The sequence below is a fragment of the Oncorhynchus mykiss genome, chromosome 19, assembly GCF_057628025.1.
Source record: "Oncorhynchus mykiss isolate SJ-2025 chromosome 19, ASM5762802v1, whole genome shotgun sequence".
NCBI lineage: Eukaryota > Metazoa > Chordata > Actinopteri > Salmoniformes > Salmonidae > Oncorhynchus > Oncorhynchus mykiss.
The window spans coordinates 72,321,750-72,348,588 of NC_143040.1; the positions used below are offsets into that span (position 1 = coordinate 72,321,750).

At 44.9% G+C, this 26,839-nt stretch overlaps 1 protein-coding gene across 1 annotated transcript in view; it reads left to right on the top strand.

Moving 5' to 3' along the window:
* Positions 1-26,839, top strand: part of fbln5 (fibulin 5) — a 61,017-nt gene that overhangs the window by 10,356 nt on the left and 23,822 nt on the right. The window contains exons 5-6 of the mRNA XM_090211685.1: positions 22,023-22,145; positions 24,994-25,110. Coding sequence (XP_090067811.1) covers positions 22,023-22,145; positions 24,994-25,110 — 240 coding nt within the window. The remainder of the gene's footprint in view (positions 1-22,022; positions 22,146-24,993; positions 25,111-26,839) is intronic.

A 26,839-nucleotide genomic window follows, 5' to 3' on the forward strand; every position in this document is an offset into this window, starting at 1 on the left:
AGTCTGTTACCTATTAGCAGAGAGACCTCCATCAGTATGTTACCTATTAGCAGAGAGACCCCCCTCAGTCTGTTACCTATTAGCAGAGAGACCCCCATCAGTCTGTTACCTATTAGCAGAGAGACCCCCATCAGTCTGTTACCTATTAGCAGAGACCCCCATCAGTCTGTTATCTATTAGCAGAGACCTCCATCAGTCTGTTACCTATTAGCAGAGAGACCCCCATCAGTCTGTTACCTATTAGCAGAGACCCCCATCAGTCTGTTACCTATTAGCAGAGAGACCCACCTCTGTCTGTTACCTATTAGCAGAGAGACCCCCATCAGTCTGTTACCTATTAGCAGAGAGACCCCCATCAGTCTGTTACCTATTTGCAGAGAGACCCCCATCAGTCTGTTACCTATTAGCAGAGAGACCCCCCTCTGTCTGTCACCTATTAGCATAGAGACCTCCATCAGTCTGTTACCTATTAGCAGAGAGACCCCCATCAGTCTGTTACCTATTAGCAGAGACCCCCATCAGTCTGTTATCTATTAGCAGAGACCTCCATCAGTATGTTACCTATTAGCAGAGAGACCCCCATCAGTCTGTTACCTATTAGCAGAGAGACCCACCTCTGTCTGTTACCTATTAGCATAGAGACCTCCATCAGTCTGTTACCTATTAGCAGAGACCCCCATCAGTCTGTTATCTATTAGCAGAGACCTCCATCAGTATGTTACCTATTAGCAGAGAGACCCCCATCAGTCTGTTACCTATTAGCATAGAGACCTCCGTCAGTCTGTTACCTATTAGCAGAGAGACCCCCATCTGTCTGTTACCTATTAGCAGAGACCCCATCAGTCTGTTACCTATTAGCAGAGACCCCCATCAGTCTGTTACCTATTAGCAGAGAGACCTCCATCAGTATGTTACCTATTAGCAGAGAGACCCCCCTCAGTCTGTTACCTATTAGCAGAGAGACCCCCATCAGTCTGTTACCTATTAGCAGAGAGACCCCCATCAGTCTGTTACCTATTAGCAGAGACCCCCATCAGTCTGTTATCTATTAGCAGAGACCTCCATCAGTATGTTACCTATTAGCAGAGAGACCCCCATCAGTCTGTTACCTATTAGCAGAGACCCCCATCAGTCTGTTACCTATTAGCAGAGAGACCCACCTCTGTCTGTTACCTATTAGCAGAGAGACCCCCATCAGTCTGTTACCTATTAGCAGAGAGACCCCCATCAGTCTGTTACCTATTTGCAGAGAGACCCCCATCAGTCTGTTACCTATTAGCAGAGAGACCCCCCTCTGTCTGTCACCTATTAGCATAGAGACCTCCATCAGTCTGTTACCTATTAGCAGAGAGACCCCCATCAGTCTGTTACCTATTAGCAGAGACCCCCATCAGTCTGTTATCTATTAGCAGAGACCTCCATCAGTATGTTACCTATTAGCAGAGAGACCCCCATCAGTCTGTTACCTATTAGCAGAGAGACCCACCTCTGTCTGTTACCTATTAGCATAGAGACCTCCGTCAGTCTGTTACCTATTAGCAGAGAGACCCCCATCAGTCTGTTACCTATTAGCAGAGACCCCATCAGTCTGTTACCTATTAGCAGAGAGACCCCCCTCAGTCTGTTACCTATTAGCAGAGAGACCCCCATCAGTCTGTTACCTATTAGCAGAGAGACCCCCATCAGTCTGTTACCTATTAGCAGAGACCCCCATCAGTCTGTTATCTATTAGCAGAGACCTCCATCAGTATGTTACCTATTAGCAGAGAGACCCCCATCAGTCTGTTACCTATTAGCAGAGACCCCCATCAGTCTGTTACCTATTAGCAGAGAGACCCACCTCTGTCTGTTACCTATTAGCAGAGAGACCCCCATCAGTCTGTTACCTATTAGCAGAGAGACCCCCATCAGTCTGTTACCTACTAGCAGAGAGACCCCCATCAGTCTGTTACCTATTAGCAGAGAGACCCCCATCAGTCTGTTACCTATTAGCAGAGACCCCCATCTGTCTGTTACCTATTAGCAGAGAGACCCCCATCAGTCTGGTACCTATTAGCAGAGACCCCCATCAGTCTGTTACCTATTAGCAGAGAGACCCCCATCGGTCTGTTACCTATTAGCAGAGAGACCTCCATCTGTCTGTTACCTATTAGCAGAGAGATACTGTTCCTACCATACTGACAGACTGCCTCAGCACAGATACTGTTACTACCATACTGACAGACTGCCTCAGCACAGATACTGTTACTACCATACTGACAGACTGCCTCAGCACAGATACTGTTACTACCATACTGACAGACTGCCTCAGCACAGATACTGTTACTACCATACTGACAGACTGCCTCAGCACAGATACTGTTACTACCATACTGACAGACTGCCTCAGCACAGATACTGTTACTACCATACTGACAGACTGCCTCAGCACAGATACTGTTACTACCATACTGACAGACTGCCTCAGCACAGATGCTGTTACTACCATACTGACAGACTGCCTCAGCCCAGATACTGTTCCTACCATACTGACAGACTGCCTCAGCACAGATACTGTTACTACCATACTGACAGACTGCCTCAGCACAGATACTGTTACTACCATACTGACAGACTGCCTCGGCACAGATACTGTTACTACCATACTGACAGACTGCCTCAGCACAGATACTGTTACTACCATACTGACAGACTGCCTCAGCACAGATACTGTTACTACCATACTGACAGACTGCCTCAGCACAGATACTGTTCCTACCATACTGACAGACTGCCTCGAGGGTCAGGTGGGCGAAGCACAGAGACAGTATGCAACAGACTAGCACAGATACAGTATGCAACAGACTAGCACAGATACAGTATGCAACAGACTAGCACAGATACAGTATGCAACAGGCAAGCACAGATACAGTATGCAACAGGCAAGCACAGATACAGTATGCAACAGGCAAGCACAGATTCAGTATGCAACAGGCAAGCACAGATTCAGTATGCAACAGGCAAGCACAGATTCAGTATGCAACAGGCAAGCACAGATACAGTATGCAACAGGCAAGCACAGATACAGTATGCAACAGACTAGCACAGATACAGTATGCAACAGGCAAGCACAGATACAGTATGCAACAGGCAAGCACAGATACAGTATGCAACAGACTAGCACAGATACAGTATGCAACAGGCAAGCACAGATACAGTATGCAACAGACTAGCACAGATACAGTATGCAACAGACTAGCACAGATACAGTATGCAACAGGCAAGCACAGATACAGTATGCAACAGACTAGCACAGATACAGTATGCAACAGACAAGCACAGATACAGTATGCAACAGACAAGCACAGATACAGTATGCAACAGGCAAGCACAGATACAGTATGCAACAGACTAGCACAGATACAGTATGCAACAGACAAGCACAGATACAGTATGCAACAGACAAGCACAGATACAGTATGCAACAGGCAAGCACAGATACAGTATGCAACAGACTAGCACAGATACAGTATGCAACAGACAAGCACAGATACAGTATGCAACAGACAAGCACAGATACAGTATGCAACAGACTAGCACAGATACAGTATGCAACAGGCAAGCACAGATACAGTATGCAACAGACAAGCACAGATACAGTATGCAACAGACAAGCACAGATACAGTATGCAACAGACTAGCACAGATACAGTATGCAACAGACTAGCACAGATACAGTATGCAACAGACAAGCACAGATACAGTATGCAACAGACAAGCACAGATACAGTATGCAACAGACTAGCACAGATACAGTATGCAACAGACAAGCACAGATACAGTATGCAACAGACAAGCACAGATACAGTATGCAACAGACTAGCACAGATACAGTATGCAACAGACTAGCACAGATACAGTATGCAACAGACAAGCACAGATACAGTATGCAACAGACTAGCACAGATACAGTATGCAACAGACAAGCACAGATACAGTATGCAACAGACTAGCACAGATACAGTATGCAACAGACTAGCACAGATACAGTATGCAACAGACAAGCACAGATACAGTATGCAACAGGCAAGCACAGATACAGTATGCAACAGACTAGCACAGATACAGTATGCAACAGGCAAGCACAGATACAGTATGCAACAGGCAAGCACAGATTCAGTATGCAACAGGCAAGCACAGATACAGTATGCAACAGGCAAGCACAGATACAGTATGCAACAGGCAAGCACAGATACAGTATGCAACAGACTAGCACAGATACAGTATGCAACAGGCAAGCACAGATACAGTATGCAACAGACTAGCACAGATACAGTATGCAACAGGCAAGCACAGATACAGTATGCAACAGACTAGCACAGATACAGTATGCAACAGACAAGCACAGATACAGTATGCAACAGACAAGCACAGATACAGTATGCAACAGACAAGCACAGATACAGTATGCAACAGACTAGCACAGATACAGTATGCAACAGACTAGCACAGATACAGTATGCAACAGACAAGCACAGATACAGTATGCAACAGACTAGCACAGATACAGTATGCAACAGACTAGCACAGATACAGTATGCAACAGACTAGCACAGATACAGTATGCAACAGACTAGCACAGATACAGTATGCAACAGACAAGCACAGATACAGTATGCAACAGGCAAGCACAGATACAGTATGCAACAGGCAAGCACAGATACAGTATGCAACAGGCAAGCACATATACAGTATGCAACAGGCAAGCACAGATACAGTATGCAACAGACAAGCACAGATACAGTATGCAACAGACTAGCACAGATACAGTATGCAACAGACTAGCACAGATACAGTATGCAACAGACTAGCACAGATACAGTATGCAACAGACTAGCACAGATACAGTATGCAACAGACTAGCACAGATACAGTATGCAACAGACTAGCACAGATACAGTATGCAACAGACTAGCACAGATACAGTATGCAACAGACAAGCACAGATACAGTATGCAACAGACTAGCACAGATACAGTATGCAACAGACAAGCACAGATACAGTATGCAACAGACTAGCACAGATACAGTATGCAACAGACTAGCACAGATACAGTATGCAACAGACTAGCACAGATACAGTATGCAACAGACTAGCACAGATACAGTATGCAACAGACTAGCACAGATACAGTATGCAACAGACTAGCACAGATACAGTATGCAACAGACTAGCACAGATACAGTATGCAACAGACTAGCACAGATACAGTATGCAACAGACAAGCACAGATACAGAATGCAACAGACTAGCACAGATACAGTATGCAACAGACAAGCACAGATACAGTATGCAACAGACTAGCACAGATACAGTATGCAACAGACTAGCACAGATACAGTATGCAACAGACTAGCACAGATACAGTATGCAACAGACTAGCACAGATACAGTATGCAACAGACAAGCACAGATACAGTATTTTGTGGCTGGCGACAACAGCCATACTCATTTTTTACTTATAGTTATTATTATTATTTACAACGCTGAGTTGTGCACCGGGGCCTCCCACTCCTCTTTCTATTCTGGTTAGAGCCAGTTTGCGCTGTTCTGTGAAAGGAGTAGTACACAGCATTGCACGAGATCTTCAGTTTCTTGTCAATTTCTCGCCATGGAATAGCCTTCATTTCTCAGACCAAGAATAGACTGACGAGTTTCAGAAGAAAGTACTTTGTTTCTGGCCATTTTTAACCTGTAGTCAAACCCACAAATGCTGATGCTCCAGATACTCAACGAGTCTAAAGAAGGCCAGTTTTATTGCTTCTTTAATCAGAACAACAGTTTTCAGCTGTGCTAACATAACTGCAAAAGGGTTTTCTAATGATCAATTAGCCTTTTTAAAATGATAAACACAACGTGCCATTGGAACACAGGAGTGATGGTTGCTGATAATGGGCCTCTGTACGACCTATGTAGATATTCCATAAAAAAATCTGCTGTTTCCAGCTGCAATAGTCATTTACAACATTAACAGTGTCTACACTCTATTTCCGATCAATTTGATGTTATTTTAATGTTATTTAAAATGTTATTTTCTTTCATAAACAAGGACATTTGAAAGGTAGTACCTTTGTATGCCTCCTCGTCTCCTCGTCTCCTCGTCTGTTTACCTGCAGACACTGAAGGAAGCAGTTATGTCACACAGCCAGGAGCTGTGGGGGGGGGCGGAGTTAATCACTGAGAGCAGAGGATAATGGGGGAAACACAACTTCATGGCGGTATCCAACATAAACGCCCAAAACAACAGGCAATAATCAAAAAAGTGTCCAACCCAAAACTGGGCACAAACAGACAGGGAACACGACACTCGACCAACCTAGACGAACAGAAAACAAGCCCGCACAAAAGAACAGGCGGGCCTAACAGGCTTAAATAGTCCTGAATCAAAACTCAAACGCAAAACAGGTGCAACCATTAAGACACAACGAACAGAAAAGGAAAAGGGGATCGGTGGCAGCTAGTAGACCGGCGACGACGACCGCCGAGCGCCGCCCGAACAGGAAGAGGAGCAACCTTCAGTGGCAGCTAGTAGACCGGCGACGACGACCGCCGAGCGCCGCCCGAACAGGAAGAGGAGCAACCTTCAGTGGCAGCTAGTAGACCGGCGACGACGACCGCCGAGCGCCGCCCGAACAGGAAGAGGAGCCACCTTCAGTGGCAGCTAGTAGACCGGCCACGACAACCGCCGAGCGTCGCCCGAACAGGAAGAGGAGCCACCTTCAGTGGCAGCTAGTAGACCGGCGACGACGACCGCCGAGCGCCGCCCGAACAGGAAGAGGAGCCACCTTCAGTGGCAGCTAGTAGACCGGCCACGACGACCGCCGAGCGCCGCCCGAACAGAAAGAGGAGCCACCTTCAGTGGCAGCTAGTAGACCGGCGACGACGACCGCCGAGCGCCGCCCGAACAGGAAGAGGAGCCATCTTCAGTGGCAGCTAGTAGACCGGCGACGACGACCGCCGAGCGCCGCCCGAACAGAAAGAGGAGCCACCTTCAGTGGCAGCTAGTAGACCGGCGACGACGACCGCCGAGCGCCGCCCGAACAGGAAGAGGAGCCATCTTCAGTGGCAGCTAGTAGACCGGCGACGACGACCGCCGAGCGCCACCCGAACAGGAAGAGGAGCCACCTGCAGTGGAAGTCGTGACAAGTTTAGTCATCTGCACCCAATACAGCCTTCAACATATTCCTATAGCCTACATATTCTTACCCTTTTCTGTTTTTATAAAGATAGATGGTATCATCATGAAACAGTATCAATTTAGATCATACAAGGGACAAACCTTGCCTTAAATTGAGTTTAAGTGGCTGCACCTGCTGTTCTTTCAAATCCAAATGTTTCAGTTGGGCAGTTAGGTTCCTGCAAGAAACCCCCACCAACTAAGGAGGTTCCCACAAGAACCCCCACCAACCAAGGAGGTTCCCGCAAGAACCCCCACCAGCTAAGGAGGTTCCCACAAGAACCCCCACCAACTAAGGAGGTTCCCACAAGAACCCCCACCAACTAAGGAGGTTCCCGCAAGAACCCCCACCAGCTAAGGAGGTTCCCACAAGAACCCCCACCAACGAAGGAGGTTCATGCAAGAAACCCCCACCAACTAAGGAGGTTCCCACAAGAACCCCCACCACCTAAGGAGGTTCCCACAAGAACCCCCACCAACTAAGGAGGTTCCCACAAGAACTCCCACCAACTAAGGAGGTTCCCACAAGAACCCCCACCAACTAAGGAGGTTCCTGCAAGAAACCCCCACCAACTAAGGAGGTTCCTACAAGAACCCCCACCAACTAAGGAGGTTCCCACAAGAACCCCCACCAACTAAGGAGGTTCCCACAAGAACCACCACCAACTAAGGAGGTTCCTGCAAGAATCTCCACCAACTAAGGAGGTTCCTCGATGAACCCCACCTTCTATGGGGTTGGGGTTCTAAGAACCTTAGAACCCTAAGGTTCTTCAAATAACTTTGAGGATCTTAGAAGAACCCTTGTTGAACCACACATTTTTAGAGCGTCGTTATCGTTAACCTTAAGTACTGGTTTGTAGACTGCCTTGCACATTTGTAACCTCCCATCCAGCTGTTGGCACCGTTGTGCAATTCTGTGCTCACCAAACACTAGAACCAAGGAATTTTCTTATATTCTTTGACTAGAACACTGAAGTAGGATTGGAGACGACTTAGTTTTAAATTCAAACTTTCTTTGTGTGGACTAACGCATTTACACAACAGTCCTAACTTACACATCCAGACGTCATTTTCCTTCGACAGCTTTATCAATTGATTAAGTAATACATGAATGGTTGAAGGTTTCTTACTAAAGCTAGGTTGAAGGGAGGTTTACATTAGGGAGGTTATATGGTTGATGGGAGGTTTACTATAGGGAGGTTATATGGTTGAAGGAAGGTTACTATAGCTAGGTCGTATGGTTGAAGACCAGAGCCCTATTCCCTATATAGTGCACTACTTTAGACCAGAGCCCTATTCCCTATATAGTGCACTACTTTAGACCAGAGCTCTACATGTACTATACAGGGATGAGGGTGCCATCTGTGACGCTGACTAACCCTAACTCTAACCCTAACCCTTACCCCTTACCCTAACCCCTAACCCCTAACCCTAACCCCTAAACCCCCAACCCCTAACCCCTAACCCCTAACCCTAACCCTAACCCCTAACCCCAACCCTAACCCTAACCCCTAACCCTAACCCTAACCCCTAAACCCTAAACCCTAACCCCTATTTATCACAGCTGCCTCTTTAAACAAGAACACTTTGCTTAGCTGACTTCTCACCCACCCTGCTCTCCCTCCCTCCCTGCCCTCCCTCCCTCCCCTTCTATATAAAATGACTTCATTGTCTGAGAACCATGAACAGTTTGGAATTTTGATTTGTAATATATCCACATAAGGAAATGTAATGTCATGTGGTGATTATGGGGTACTGTGTGAACCTGTTTAAGGGGAAGTTACATGAATTTCACCCAGAACGTTAGTCTTTAATCTAGCGTAATACACAGAATTACAGTTCTTTACGTGCAATCAGTGGGAACTATAGCATACTACATTAAGCACAATACATTCAGTTGATGTGACACGGACCTATAGCAACTGCATATTTTGTGAAACATAATATTGGGTAGAATCAACAAAGTTACTTCACGATCATTAGTGACTTTTCTACCACCTATCAAGGTTACTTCACGATCATTAGTGACTTTTCTACCACCTATCAAGGTTACTTCACGATCATTAGTGACTTTTCTACCACCTAACAAGGTTACTTCACCATCATTAGTGACTTTTCTACCACCTAACAAGGTTACTTCACGATCATTAGTGACTTTTCTACCACCTATCAAGGTTACTTCACGATCATTAGTGACTTTTCTACCACCTAACAAGGTTACTTCACCATCATTAGTGACTTTTCTACCACCTAACAAGGTTACTTCACGATCATTAGTGACTTTTCTACCACCTATCAAGGTTAAGGGACAGTTCTAAATGTACTGGGGTGGGGGACAGTTCTAAATGTACTGGGGTGGGAGGACGGTTCTAAATGTACTGGGGTGGGGACAGGTCTAAATGTACTGGGGTGGGGGGACGGTTCTAAATGTACTGGGGTGGGGGACAGTTCTAAATGTACTGGGGTGGGGGGACGGTTCTAAATGTACTGGGGTGGGGGGACAGTTCTAAATGTACTGGGGGGACAGTTCTAAATGTACTGGGGGGACGGTTCTAAATGTACTGGGGTGGGGGACAGTTCTAAATGTACTGGGGGGAAAGTTCTAAATGTACTGGGGTGGGGGACAGTTCTAAATGTACTGTGGTGGGGGACGGTTCTAAATATACTGGGGTGGGGGACGGTTCTAAATGTACTGGGGTGGGGGACAGTTTTAAATGTACTGGGGTGGGGGGACGGTTCTAAATGTACTGGGGTGGGGGACAGTTTTAAATGTACTGGGGTGGGGGACAGTTCTAAATGTACTGTGGTGGGGGACGGTTCTAAATGTACTGGGGTGGGGGATGGTTCTAAATGTACTGGGGTGGGGGACAGTTTTAAATGTACTGGGGTTGGGGACAGTTTTAAATGTACTGGGGTTGGGGGACGGTTCTAAATGTACTGGGTTGGGGGACAGTTTTAAATGTACTGGGGTGGGGGAAAGTTCTAAATGTACTGGGGTGGGGGACAGTTCTAAATGTACTGGGGTGGGGGACAGTTATAAATGTGCGGGGGTGGGGGACAGTTCTAAATGTACTGGGGGGAAAGTTCTAAATGTACTGGGGTGGGGGACAGTTCTAAATGTACTGTGGTGGGGGACGGTTCTAAATGTACTGGGGTGGGGGACAGTTCTAAATGTACTGGGGTGGGGGACAGTTTTAAATGTACTGGGGTGGGGGGACGGTTCTAAATGTACTGGGGTGGGGGACAGTTTTAAATGTACTGGGGTGGGGGACAGTTCTAAATGTACTGGGGGGACAGTTCTAAATGTACTGGGGTGGGGGGACAGTTATAAATGTGCGGGGGTGGGGGACAGTTCTAAATGTACTGGGGGGATGGTTCTAAATGTACTGGGGGGACAGTTCTAAATGTACTGGGGTGTGAGGACAGTTCTAAATGTACTGGGGTGGGGGACAGTTCTAAATGTACTGGGATGGGTGGACGGTTCTAAATGTACTGGGGTGGGGGGACGGTTCTAAATGTACTGGGGTGGGGGGACAGTTCTAAATGTACTGGGGGGACAGTTCTAAATGTACTGGGGTGGGGAGACGGTTCTAAATGTACTGGGTTGGGGGGACGGTTCTAAATGTACTGGGGTGGGGGGACAGTTCTAAATGTACTGGGGTGGGGGGACGGTTCTAAATGTACTGGGGTGGGGGGACAGTTCTAAATGTACTGGGGTGGGGGGACGGTTTTAAATGTACTGGGGGGACGGTTCTAAATGTACTGGGGTGGGGGACGGTTCTAAATGTACTGGGGTGGGAGGACGGTTCTAAATGTACAAGACATGCCACCAGAGGTCTATTCACAGTCCCCAAGTCCAGAACAGACTATGGGAGGACCACAGTACTACGTAGAGCCATGACTACATGGAACTCTATTCCACAGTACTACATAGAGCCATGACTACATGGAACTCTATTCCACAGTACTACATAGAGCCATGACTACATGGAACTCTATTCCACAGTACTACATAGAGCCATGACTACATGGAACTCTATTCCACAGTACTACATAGAGCCATGACTACATGGAACTCTATTCCACAGTACTACATAGAGCCATGACTACATGGAACTCTATTCCACAGTACTACATAGAGCCATGACCACATGGAACTCTATTCCACAGTACTAGAGTCATGACTACATGGAACTCTATTCCACAGTACTACATAGAGCCATGACTACATGGAACTCTATTCCACAGTACTACATAGAGCCATGACCACATGGAACTCTATTCCACAGTACTAGAGTCATGACTACATGGAACTCTATTCCACAGTACTACATAGAGCCATGACTACATGGAACTCTATTCCACAGTACTACATAGAGCCATGACTACATGGAACTCTATTCCACAGTACTACATAGAGCCATGACTACATGGAACTCTATTCCACAGCACTACATAGAGCCATGACTACATGGAACTCTATTCCACAGTACTACATAGAGCCATGACTACATGGAACTCTAATCCACAGTACTACATAGAGCCATGACTACATGGAACTCTAATCCACAGTACTACATAGAGCCATGACTACATGGAACTCTAATCCACAGTACTACATAGAGCCATGACTACATGGAACTCTATTCCACAGTACTACATAGAGCCATGACTACATGGAACTCTATTCCACAGTACTACATAGAGCCATGACTACATGGAACTCTATTCCACAATACTACATAGAGCCATGACTACATGGAACTCTATTCCACAGTACTACATAGAGCCATGACTGCATGGAACTCTATTCCACAGTACTACATAGAGCCATGACTACATGGAACTCTATTCCACAGTACTACATAGAGCCATGACTACATGGAACTCTATTCCACAGTACTACATAGAGCCATGACTACATGGAACTTTATTCCACAGTACTACATAGAGCCATGACTACACGGAACTCTATTCCACAGTACTACATAGAGCCATGACTACATGGAACTCTAATCCACAGTACTACATAGAGCCATGACTACATGGAACTCTATTCCACAGTACTACATAGAGCCATGACTACATGGAACTCTATTCCACAGTACTACATAGAGCCATGACTACATGGAACTCTATTCCACAGTACTACATAGAGACATGACTACATGGAACTCTAATCCACAGTACTACATAGAGCCATGACTACATGGAACTCTATTCCACATCAGGAAACTGTAAAATTATATTTAAAAAACACGGGGATGCACAGACACACACACACCACACACACACACCACACACACAGACACACACACACCACACACACACACACACACCACACACACACACCACACGCACACACCACACACACAGACACACACACACCACACACACACACACACACACCACACACACACCACACACACACCACACACACACACCACACACACCACACACACACACACACACACACACACCACACACACACCACACACACACCACACACACACCACACACACACCACACACACACCACACACACACACACACCACACACACACACACACACACACACACACACACACACACACACACACACACACACACACACTCACACCACACACACACACCATACACACACACACACTCACACCACACACACACACCACACACACACACACACACACACACACACACACACACACACACACACACACACACACACACACACACACACACACACACACACACACACACACACACACACACACCACACACACACACACCACACACACACACACACACACACACACACACATACCACACACACACACACACACACACACACACACACAACACACACACACACCACATACACACCACACACACACACACACACACACACACACCACACACACACACACCACACACACACACCACACACACCACACACACACACCACACACAGACACACACACACCACACACACACAATAACATATGCACTATACATACACATGGATTTAGTACTTTAGTACTGTAGATATGTGGTAGTGGTGGAGTAGGGCCCTGAGGGCACACAGTGTGTTGTAGATATGTGGTAGTGGTGGAGTAGGGGCCTGAGGGGAACACAGTGTGTTGTAGATATGTGGTAGTGGTGGAGTAGGGCCCTGAGGGCACCCAATGTGTTGTGAAATTTGTGAATGTATTGTAATGTTTTAAAATTGTATAAACTGCCTTCATTTTGCTGGACCCCAGGAAGAATAGCTGCTGTCTTGGCAGGAACTAATGGGGATCCATAATAAACCACAGGAAGAGTAGCTGCTGCTTTGGCAGGAACTAATGGGGATCCATAATAAACCCCAGGAAGAGTAGCTGCTGCTTTGGCAGGAACTAATGGGGATATATAATAAACCCCAGGAAGAGTAGCTGCTGCCTTGGCAGGAACTAATGGGGATCCATAATAAACCCCAGGAAGAGTAGCTGTTGCTTTGGCAGGAACTAATGGGGATCCATAATAAACCCCAGGAAGAGTAGCTGCTGTCTTGACAGGAACTAATGGGGATCCATAATAAACCCCAGGAAGAGTAGCTGCTGTCTTGGCAGGAACTAATGGGGATCCATAATAAACTCCAGGAAGAGTAGCTGCTGTCTTGACAGGAACTAATGTGGATCCATAATAAACCCCAGGAAGAGTAGCTGCTGCCTTGACAGGAACTAATGGGGATCCATAATAAACTCCAGGAAGAGTAGCTGCTGTCTTGACAGGAACTAATGGGGATCCATAATAAACCCCAGGAAGAGTAGCTGTTGCTTTGGCAGGAACTAATGGGGATCCATAATAAACCCCAGGAAGAGTAGCTGCTGTCTTGGCAGGAACTAATGGGGATCCATAATAAACTCCAGGAAGAGTAGCTGCTGTCTTGACAGGAACTAATGGGGATCCATAATAAACCCCAGGAAGAGTAGCTGTTGCTTTGGCAGGAACTAATGGGGATCCATAATAAACACCAGGAAGAGTAGCTGCTGCCTTGGCAGGAACTAATGGGGATCCATAATAAACTCCAGGAAGAGTAGCTGCTGTCTTGACAGGAACTAATGGGGATCCATAATAAACCCCAGGAAGAGTAGCTGCTGTCTTGACAGGAACTAATGGGGATCCATAATAAACCCCAGGAAGAGTAGCTGTTGCTTTGGCAGGAACTAATGGGGATCCATAATAAACTCCAGGAAGAGTAGCTGCTGTCTTGACAGGAACTAATGGGGATCCATAATAAACCCCAGGAAGAGTAGCTGCTGCCTTGACAGGAACTAATGGGGATCCATAATAAACCCCAGGAAGAGTAGCTGCTGCCTTGACAGGAACTAATGGGGATCCATAATAAACTCCAGGAAGAGTAGCTGCTGTCTTGACAGGAACTAATGGGGATCCATAATAAACCCCAGGAAGAGTAGCTGCTGTCTTGACAGGAACTAATGGGGATCCATAATAAATACAAATACAAATTGACATTAGAAATCTGTCCTTTGGTCTGATGAGTCCAAATTTTTGATTTTTGGTTCCAACCGCTGTGACTTTGTGAGACGCAGAGTAGGTAAATGGATGATCTGACGCATTTGTGGTTCCCACCGTGAAGCATGGAGGAGGAGGTGTGATGTTGTGGGGGGGGGGGGTGTTTTGCTGGTGGTACTATAAGCAATTTATTTAGAATTCAAGGCACACTTAACCAGCATGGCTACCACAGCATTCTGCAAGGCTATGACATCCCATCTGTTTTGGGCTTTAAAAAAATAAAAAAAGATTTCACCTTTATTTAACCGGGTAGGCTAGTTGAGAACAAGTTCTCATTTACAACTGTGACCTGGCCAAGATAAAGCAAAGCAGTTCGACACAAACAACAACACAGAGTTACACATGGAGTAAACAAACATGCAGTCAATAATACAGTAGAAAAAACGATATACATTATGTGTAAATGAGGTAAGATTAGGGAGGTAAGGCAACAAATAGGCCATAGTGGCTAAATAATTACAATATAGCAAATAAACACTGGGTGATAGATGTGCAGAAGATGAATGTGCAAGTAGAAAAACTGGGGGTGCAAAGGAGCAAAATAAATAAATAACAGTATGGGGATGAGGTAGTTGGATGGGCTATTTACAGATGGGCTGTCACGGCCGTCAAAAGAAGCGGACCAAGGTGCAGCGTGGTGAGCGTACATTTTCCTTTTCTTTTAAAGTGTCGCTAAACAAAACAACAAACGAAGAAACAACTGTGACGCTTACAGGGCAAAGTGCCATAAACAAAGTTAACTTCCCACCAAGACAGGTGGGAAAAAGGGCTGCCTAAGTATGGTTCCCAATCAGAGACAACGATAGACAGCTGTCCCTGATTGAGAACCTTACCGGCCAAAACACAAAGAAATACAGAACCATAGAAAATAGAACATAGAATGCCCACCCCACATCACACCCTGACCTAACCAAATAGAGAAATAAAACGTCTCTCTAAGGTCAGGGCGTGACATGAGCTATGTACAGGTGCAGTGATCTGTGAGCTGCTTTGACAGCTGGTGCTTAAAGTTAGTTGATTTGGTTAGTTGGCTGGTTTGCGCTTAGTGGGACTATCAAAACATTTTTCAACAGGACAATGACCCAACACACCTCCAGGCTGTGTAAGGGCTATTTGACCAAGAAAGAGAGCGCATCAGATGACCTGGCTTCCACAATCCCCCGACCTCAACCCAATTGAGATTGTTTGGGATGAGTCGGACCGCAGAGGGAAGGAAAAGCAGCCAACATGTGCTCAGCATATGCGGGGGAAAATGCTTCAAGACTGTCAGAAAAGCATTCCAGGGGAAGCAGGCCAAGAGTGTGCAAAGCTGTCATCAAGGCAAAGGGTGGCTACTTTGAAGAATTTGTATAACACTTTTTTGGTTACTACAGAATTCCATGAGTTATTTTCATAGTTTTGATGTCTTAACTATTATTGCACAATGTAGAAAATACTAGCATACAGAACATCCCTGGAATGAGTAGGTCTGTCCAAACTTTTGACTGGTACTGTGTGTGTGTGTGTGTATATATATATATATATATACAAAAATACAGTCATGGGAAGCACAAATAAAACATCACAAACCACCCAGAAAACAGTTACATTCCTCCAGAAATACGTCCCCAAATCAATACTCTAAACCGCCCGAACGGCACCAAGACATCAAGATGAAGCGTATTTTTTGAATTTTGTTCCAGCAATACAGTGCTTTATTAAACTAAAAGCAGATTTGCCTAGCTCGGTGGAGACGCTAGGAAACCTCAAAAAGTCCTGTGAAGCTGCTACATGGCAGACCAATCCAAACTCATCTCCCGGTCTAAACCAGTCTCGTAATTTAACAATTTTATTTGTATTTACGGATGGAATACACGTTTTCTATTAAAGCACATGAAAGTTCCCATGTTCCAGAAGGCATTTCACTCTGTGTATTCTGTCACTCGGCGGCTTCAGCACAGGGAAACCCATCTTTTATGTTCTGGGTTTTTCTAGGTCGCACAGCAAGATATTTACCAGAGCAGACTGGAATGTCTTGTGTCAACTTGAGCTAGCAAACATTAGCTAGCTAGGTTAGCTAAGAGAACTTGCTGTAATTAAATTGGCAACTCAGGTGTTAGGCAACTCAGGTGTTAGGTAACTCAGGTGTTAGGTAACTCAGGTGTTAGGTAACTCAGGTGTTCGGTAACTCAGGTGTTAGGTAACTCAGGTGTTAGGTAACTCAGGTGTTCGGTAACTCAGGTGTTCGGTAACTCAGGTGTTCGGCAACTCAGGTGTTCGGCAACTCAGGTGTTCGGCAACTCAGGTGTTAGGTAACTCAGGTGTTAGGTAACTCAGGTGTTAGGTAACTCAGGTGTTAGGTAACTCAGGTGTTAGGCAACTCAGGTGTTAGGCAACTCAGGTGTTCGGTAACTCAGGTGTTAGGCAACTCAGGTGTTTATGCTTCAGCAGCAAAGTTAGATAAGATGGAAGTTTAGGAAGTAGCGCCTTATAAACAAAAAGAGAGTATTTTTGGTCTTTAACGTCCTGCCAACCTTTTTGATACAGGATACAGTGATGAGTATAAAAACTGTCACCTGTAACAAAACGAAGGGCATTATGGGAGATGGAATCCAAAGGTTTAATAGTTTTAGCAGCTGCACTTTGATAAATAATATCACCACAATCAACAACAGATCAAACGTTTAACTGAATAAACTGCTTCCTACTGCTTAGAGAAAGACACCATCTGTTTCTGTAGAAAAATACAACTTTAAATCTTAGCTTTTTAACCAGCTCATCTATATGTTTAAAAAAAAAAAACATCAAATCCATATCAATCATAATACCTAGGTATTTATATGCGGGAACACGTTCGATTAGAGAACCGTCTAATGGGTGAACATGTAGTCCATCTGAAACATTCTTATGAGAATTTAAAAACAACGCGTATTTCATTTTGCCTGTGTAATGCACATGTTTTAAATCAGAGATAGGGATTCCTACATAGCTTTTAAATCTGACGGTAGTTTTGTCACAGCCACATCAACAGCCAGATCAACAGTCAGATCAACAGTCAGATCAACAGCCAGATCAACAGTCAGATCAACAGCCAGATCAACAGTCAGATCAACAGCCAGATCAACAGTCAGATCAACAGTCAGATCAACAGTCAGATCAACAGTCAGATCAACAGTCAGGGCAACAGCCAGATCAACAGCCAGATCAACAGTCAGATCAACAGTCAGGGCAACAGTCAGATCAACAGCCAGATCAACAGTCAGATCAACAGCCAGATCAACAGTCAGATCAACAGTCAGGGCAACAGTCAGATCAACAGCCAGATCAACAGTCAGATCAACAGCCAGATCAACAGTCAGATCAACAGCCAGATCAACAGTCAGATCAACAGTCAGGGCAACAGCCAGATCAACAGACAGATCAACAGACAGATCAACAGCCAGATCAACAGCCAGATCAACAGTCAGATCAACAGTCAGATCAACAGCCAGATCAACAGTCAGATCAACAGTCAGGGCAACAGCCAGATCAACAGCCAGATCAACAGCCAGATCAACAGTCAGATCAACAGCCAGGTCAACAGCCAGGTCAACAGTCAGATCAACAGCCAGATCAACAGCCAGATCAACAGTCAGATCAACAGTCAGATCAACAGCCAGATCAACAGTCAGATCAACAGTCAGGGCAACAGCCAGATCAACAGCCAGATCAACAGCCAGATCAACAGTCAGATCAACAGCCAGGTCAACAGCCAGGTCAACAGTCAGATCAACAGCCAGATCAACAGCCAGATCAACAGTCAGATCAACAGTCAGATCAACAGCCAGATCAACAGTCAGATCAACAGCCAGATCAACAGCCAGATCAACAGTCAGATCAACAGCCAGATCAACAGCCAGATCAACAGTCAGATCAACAGCCAGATCAACAGCCAGATCAACAGTCAGATCAACAGCCAGATCAACAGCCAGATCAACAGCCAGATCAACAGTCAGATCAACAGCCAAATCAACAGCCAGATCAACAGCCAGATCAACAGCCAGATCAACAGTCAGATCAACAGCCAGATCAACAGCCAGATCAACAGCCAGATCAACAGTCAGATCAACAGCCAAATCAACAGCCAGATCAACAGCCAGATCAACAGCCAGATCAACAGTCAGGGCAACAGCCAGATCAACAGTCAGATCAACAGTCAGGGCAACAGCCAGATCAACAGCCAGATCAACAGTCAGATCAACAGCCAGATCAACAGTCAGATCAACAGCCAGATCAACAGCCAGATCAACAGCCAGATCAACAGCCAGATCAACAGCCAGATCAACAGCCAGATCAACAGCCAGATCAACAGTCAGATCAACAGCCAGATCAACAGCCAGATCAACAGTCAGATCAACAGCCAGATCAACAGCCAGATCAACAGCCAGATCAACAGCCAGATCAACAGCCAGATCAACAGCCAGATCAACAGCCAGATCAACAGCCAGATCAACAGCCAGATCAACAGCCAGATCAACAGTCAGATCAACAGCCAGATCAACAGCCAGATCAACAGCCAGATCAACAGCCAAATCAACAGCCAGATCAACAGTCAGATCAACAGCCAGATCAACAGCCAGATCAACAGCCAAATCAACAGCCAGATCAACAGTCAGATCAACAGCCAGATCAACAGCCAAATCAACAGCCAGATCAACAGTCAGATCAACAGCCAGATCAACAGCCAGATCAACAGCCAGATCAACAGCCAGATCAACAGTCAGATCAACAGTCAGATCAACAGCCAGATCAACAGTCAGATCAACAGCCAGATCAACAGCCAAATCAACAGCCAGATCAACAGTCAGATCAACAGCCAGATCAACAGCCAGATCAACAGCCAGATCAACAGCCAAATCAACAGCCAGATCAACAGTCAGATCAACAGCCAGATCAACAGCCAGATCAACAGCCAGATCAACAGCCAGATCAACAGTCAGATCAACAGCCAGATCAACAGCCAGATCAACAGCCAGATCAACAGTCAGATCAACAGCCAGATCAACAGCCAGATCAACAGCCAGATCAACAGCCAGATCAACAGTCAGATCAACAGCCAGATCAACAGCCAGATCAACAGCACACATAATGCTATCATCCAAATTTTATACATTTACGTACTTCAAGAAATTCAGACTTAACTCTATAAATCAGGATGGCCTGAATTCAGACTTAACTCTATAAATCAGGATGGCCTGAATTCAGACTTAAAGAGTTAAGTCATTGACACAGAAACCTGTTGGTGGAAAATCGTTGCATATATTTTATATAATTATAAATATAGTATCAAGGCACAAGGCGAGACCCAGATGTCTCATTACACTCTCTTTGCCTGTCTCATTACACTCTCTCTGCCTGTCTCATCCCTCTCTCTGCCTGTCTCATCCCTCTCTCTGCCTGTCACATCCCTCTCTCTGTCTGTCTCATCCCTCTCTCTGCCTGCCTCATTGCACTCTCTCTGCCTGTCTCATTGCACTCTCTCTGCCTGTCTCATTACACTCTCTGCCTGTCTCATTACACTCTCTCTGCCTGTCTCATCCCTCTCTCTGCCTGTCTCATCCCTCTCTCTGCCTGTCACATCCCTCTCTCTGCCTGTCTCATTACACTCTCTCTGCCTGTCTCATTACACTCTCTCTGCCTGTCTCATTACACTCTCTGCCTGTCTCATTACACTCTCTCTGCCTGTCTCATCCCTCTCTCTGCCTGTCTCATCCCTCTCTCAGCCTGTCACATCCCTCTCTCTGCCTGTCTCATTACACTCTCTCTGCCTGTCTCATTACACTCTCTGCCTGTCTCATTACACTCTCTCTGCCTGTCTCATCCCTCTCTCTGCCTGTCTCATCCCTCTCTCTGCCTGTCACATTTACACTCTCTTTGCCTGTCTCATCCCTCTCTCTGCCTGTCTCATCCCTCTATCTGCCTGTCTCATCCCTCTCTCTGCCTGTCTCATCCCTCTATCTGCCTGTCTCATCCCTCTCTCTGCCTGTCTCATCCCTCTCTCTGCCAGTCTCATCCCTCTCTCTGTCTGTCTCATCCCTCTCTCTGCCTGTCTCATTACACTCTCTTTGCCTGTCTCATTACACTCTCTCTGCCTGTCTCATTACACTCTGTCTGTCTCATCCCTCTCTCTGCCTGTCTCATCACTCTCTCTGTCTGTCTCACCACTCTCTCTGCCTGTCACATCCCTCTCTCTGCCTGTCACATCCCTCTCTCTGTCTGTCTCATCCCTCTCTCTGCCTGTCTCATTACACTCTCTCTGCCTGTCTCATCCTTCTCTCTGTCTGTCTCATCCCTCTCTCTGCCTGTCTCATTACACTCTCTCTGCCTGTCTCATCACTCTCTATGTCTGTCTCATTACACTCTCTCTGCCTGTCTCATCCCTCTCTCTGCCTGTCTCATCCCTCTCTCAGCCTGTCACATCCCTCTCTCTGCCTGTCTCATTACACTCTCTCTGCCTGTCTCATTACACTCTCTGCCTGTCTCATTACACTCTCTCTGCCTGTCTCATCCCTCTCTCTGCCTGTCTCATCCCTCTCTCTGCCTGTCACATTTACACTCTCTTTGCCTGTCTCATTACACTCTCTCTGCCTGTCTCATTACACTCTGTCTGTCTCATCCCTCTCTCTGCCTGTCTCATCACTCTCTCTGTCTGTCTCACCACTCTCTCTGCCTGTCACATCCCTCTCTCTGCCTGTCACATCCCTCTCTCTGTCTGTCTCATCCCTCTCTCTGCCTGTCTCATTACACTCTCTCTGCCTGTCTCATCCTTCTCTCTGTCTGTCTCATCCCTCTCTCTGCCTGTCTCATTACACTCTCTCTGCCTGTCTCATCACTCTCTATGTCTGTCTCATTACACTCTCTCTGTCTGTCTCATCCCTCTCTATGTCTGTCTCATCACTCTCTCTGCCTGTCTCATTACACTCTCTCTGCCTGTCTCATGACACTCTCTCTGCCAGTCTCATCACTCCCTCTGTCTGTCTCATCCCTCTCTCTGCCTGTCTCATCACTCTCTCTGTCTGTCTCACCACTCTCTCTGCCAGTCTCATCACTCTCTCTGTCTGTCTCATCCCTCTCTCTGCCTGTCTCATTACACTCTCTCTGTCTGTCTCACCACTCTCTCTGCCTGTCTCATCCCTAAATACATTTTCCATTGGGGAAGGAGGGATGCATTTAACCCACTCGAAACCAACCTCCCTCTGTCCCTCTGTTGCAGACATGGATGAGTGTGAGACAGACTCCCACCAGTGTAACCCCACCCAGGTGTGTATCAACACAGCTGGAGGATACACCTGCTCCTGTACCGAGGGCTACTGGCTGGTCGGGGGACAGTGTCAGGGTAAGAACCTGTGTGTGTGTGTGTGTGTGTGTGTGTGTGTGTGTGTGTGTGTGTGTGTGTGTGTGTGTGTGTGTGTGTGTGTGTGTGGGAAAGTTGTGTAACGAATGGTAAGTTCTGAGGTTTATTATATATACTATATATACTATTACAGACAATGAAATCATTTTATTTTAGGAGTAGGACAGATACTATGCTATATCACCATTACGGAAATGTCAATCATTACTATATGTGGAAATACAGTAAATGTTTAAAGTTTTGTTTTTTGCTGTGTCAAACTTTGCTTTTCCTGATTGTTCCAGGTCTCTTTGTGTGTCCATATATTGATCATTAACTTCCATCTCTCTGTGTCTAGACATTGATTGTGAAACTTCCATCTCTCTGTGTCTAGACATTAATTGTTAAACTTCCATCTCTCTGTGTCTAGATATTGATTGTTAAACTTCCATCTCTCTGTGTCCAGATATTGATCATTAACTTCCATCTCTCTGTGTCTAGACATTGATTGTGAAACTTCCATCTCTCTGTGTCTAGACATTAATTGTTAAACTTCCATCTCTCTGTGTCTAGATATTGATTGTTAAACTTCCATCTCTCTGTGTCCAGATATTGATCATTAACTTCCATCTCTCTGTGTCTAGATATTGATTGTTAAACTTCCATCTCTCTGTGTCCAGATATTGATCATTAACTTCCATCTCTCTGTGTCTAGACATTGATTGTGAAACTTCCATCTCTCTGTGTCTAGACATTGATTGTTAAACTTCCATCTCTCTGTGTCTAGACATTGATCTCTCTGTGTCTAGACATTAATTGTGAAACTTCCATCTCTCTGTGTCTAGACATTAATTGTGAAACTTCCATCTCTCTGTGTCTAGACATTAATTGTTAAACTTCCATCTCTCTGTGTCTAGACATTGATTGTTAAACTTCCATCTCTCTGTGTCTAGACATTGATCTCTCTGTGTCTAGACATTGATCTCTCTGTGTCTAGACATTGATTGTTAAACTTCCATCTCTCTGTGTCTAGACATTGATCTCTCTGTGTCTAGACATTAATTGTTAAACTTCCATCTCTCTGTGTCTAGATATTGATTGTTAAACTTCCATCTCTCTGTGTCTAGACATTGATCTCTCTGTGTCTAGACATTAATTGTTAAACTTCCATCTCTCTGTGTCTAGACATTGATTGTTAAACTTCCATCTCTCTGTGTCTAGACATTGATCTCTCTGTGTCTAGACATTAATTGTTAAACTTCCATCTCTCTGTGTCTAGACATTGATCTCTCTGTGTCTAGACATTAATTGTTAAACTTCCATCTCTCTGTGTCTAGACATTGATCTCTCTGTGTCTAGACATTAATTGTTAAACTTCCATCTCTCTGTGTCTAGACATTAATTGTTAAACGTCCATCTCTCTGTGTCTAGACATTAATTGTTAAACTTCCATCTCTCTGTGTCTAGACATTAATTGTTAAACTTCCATCTCTCTGTGTCTAGACATTGATTGTGAAACTTCCATCTCTCTGTGTCTAGACATTGATTGTTAAACTTCCATCTCTCTGTGTCTAGACATTGATCTCTCTGTGTCTAGACATTAATTGTGAAACTTCCATCTCTCTGTGTCTAGATATTGATTGTGAAACTTCCATCTCTCTGTGTCTAGACATTAATTGTGAAACTTCCATCTCTCTGTGTCTAGACATTAATTGTGAAACTTCCATCTCTCTGTGTCTAGACATTAATTGTGAAACTTCCATCTCTCTGTGTCCAGATATTGATTGTTAAACTTCCATCTCTCTGTGTCTAGACATTGATCTCTCTGTGTCTAGACATTGATCTCTCTGTGTCTAGACATTGATCTCTCTGTGTCTAGATATTGATCTCTCTGTGTCTAGACATTGATCTCTCTGTGTCTAGACATTGATCTCTCTGTGTCTAGATATTGATCTCTCTGTGTCTAGATATTGATCTCTCTGTGTCTAGATATTGATCTCTCTGTGTCTAGACATTGATCTCTCTGTGTCTAGATATTGATCTCTCTGTGTCTAGACATTGGTCTCTCTGTGTCTAGACATTGATCTCTCTGTGTCTAGATATTGATCTCTCTGTGTCTAGATATTGATCTCTCTGTGTCTAGACATTGATCTCTCTGTGTCTAGACATTGATCTCTCTGTGTCTAGATATTGATTGTGAAACTTCCATCTCTCTGTGTCCAGACATTGATCTCTCTGTGTCCAGATATTGATTGTTAAACTTCCATCTCTCTGTGTCCAGATATTGATTGTGAAACTTCCATCTCTCTGTGTCTAGACATTGATCTCTCTGTGTCCAGATATTGATTGTTAAACTTCCATCTCTCTGTGTCTAGACATTGATCTCTCTGTGTCTAGATATTGATTGTTAAACTTCCATCTCTCTGTGTCTAGACATTGATCTCTCTGTGTCTAGACATTAATTGTTAAACTTCCATCTCTCTGTGTCCAGATATTGATTGTGAAACTTCCATCTCTCTGTGTCTAGACATTAATTGTGAAACTTCCATCTCTCTGTGTCTAGACATTAATTGTGAAACTTCCATCTCTCTGTGTCTAGACATTAATTGTTAAACTTCCATCTCTCTGTGTCTAGACATTGATTGTGAAACTTCCATCTCTCTGTGTCTAGACATTAATTGTTAAACTTCCATCTCTCTGTGTCTAGACATTAATTGTTAAACTTCCATCTCTCTGTGTCTAGACATTAATTGTGAAACTTCCATCTCTCTGTGTCTAGATATTGATTGTTAAACTTCCATCTCTCTGTGTCTAGATATTGATTGTTGAACTTCCATCTCTCTGTGTCCAGACATTGATGAGTGTCGCTACGGGTACTGCCAGCAGCTGTGTGCCAACGTGCCAGGCTCCTATTCGTGCTCCTGCAACCCTGGCTTCCTCCTCAACCCTGACAGCAGAACCTGTCAAGGTGGACACACACACACACCGTGCCGACACACACACACCCACACACCGTGCAGACACACACACCCTGCACACACACACACACACAGTGCCGACACACACTCAAACCGTGCCGACACACACTCGCACCGTGCAGACACACACACACCGTGCAGACACACACACACACACACACACCGTGCAGACACACACACACACCGTGCCGACACACACACACACCGTGCAGACACACACACACACACACACCGTGCCGACACACACACACACCGTGCAGACACACACAAACCTTGCAGACACACACAAACCTTGCAGACACACACAAACCTTGCAGACACACACCGTACAGACAGACACAAAAACCATGCAGACACACACACACTTGCATCCATGCATGCACCCATATACACACACACACACGAACACACACACACACACGAACACACACGAACACACACACATACACACACATACACACACGTATAAAATGCCTTATGAAAGTATTCACAGCCCTGGACTTTTTCCACATTTTGTTGTGTTACAAAGTGAGATTAAAATGTTTAGTAATTGTCATTTTTTTGGGGGACAACGATCTACACAACAAACTCTGTAATGTCAAAGTAGAAGAAAAATTCTAACTATTGTTAAAAAATAAATCATGAAAAATAAAACACTAATATATCTTGATTAGATAAGTGTTCAACCTCCTAAGTCAACAGTACATGTTAGAATCACCTTAGGCAGTGATTACAGCTGTGAGTCTTTCTGGGTGAGTCTCTAAGAGTGATTACAGCTGTGAGTCTTTCTGGGTAAGTCTCTAAGAGTGATTACAGCTGTGAGTCTTTCTGGGTAAGTCTCTAAGAGTGATTACAGCTGTGAGTCTTTCTGGGTAAGTCTCTAAGAGTGGTTACAGCTGTGAGTCTTTCTGGGTAAGTCTCTAAGAGTGGTTACAGCTGTGAGTCTTTCTGGGTGCATCTGTAAGAGTGATTACAGCTGTGAGTCTTTCTGGGTGAGTCACTAAGAGCTTTGCACACCTGGATAGTACAACATTTGCCCATTTTATGATTTTCTAAATTCTTCAAGCTCTGTCCAGTTGGTTGTTGATCATTGCTAAGACAGCGATTTTCAGGTTTTGCCATAGATTTTCAAGTAAATTTAAGACAAAACTGTAACTCGGCCACTCAGCAACATTCAATGTCTTCTTGGTAAGCAACTCCAGTGTAGATTTGGCTTTGTGATTTAGGTTATTGTCCTGCTGAAACGTGAGTTGATCTTAGTGTCTGGTGGAATGCAGACTGAACCAGGTTCAGGATTTTGCCTGTGCTTAGCTCCATTCTGTTTATTTTTTATCCTGAAAAACTCCCCAGTCCTTATAGATTACAAGCATACCCATAACATGATGCAGCCACCACTATGCTTTAAAATATGGAGAGTGGTACTCAGTAATGTGTTGTATATGATTTACCTAAAACATAACATTTTGTATTCAGGACAAAAAGTTAATTGCTTTGCCACATGTTTTGCAGTATTATTTTAATGCATTGTTGCAAACAGGATGCATGTTTTGGAATATTTTTATTCTGTACAGGCTACCTTCTTTTCACTCTGTTAATTAGGTTAGTATTGTAGAGTGACTACAATACATTGTTAATCCATCCTCAGTTTTCTCCTGTCACAGCCATTAAACTCTGTAACTGTTTTAAAGTCACCATTGGCCTCATGGTGAAATCCATGAG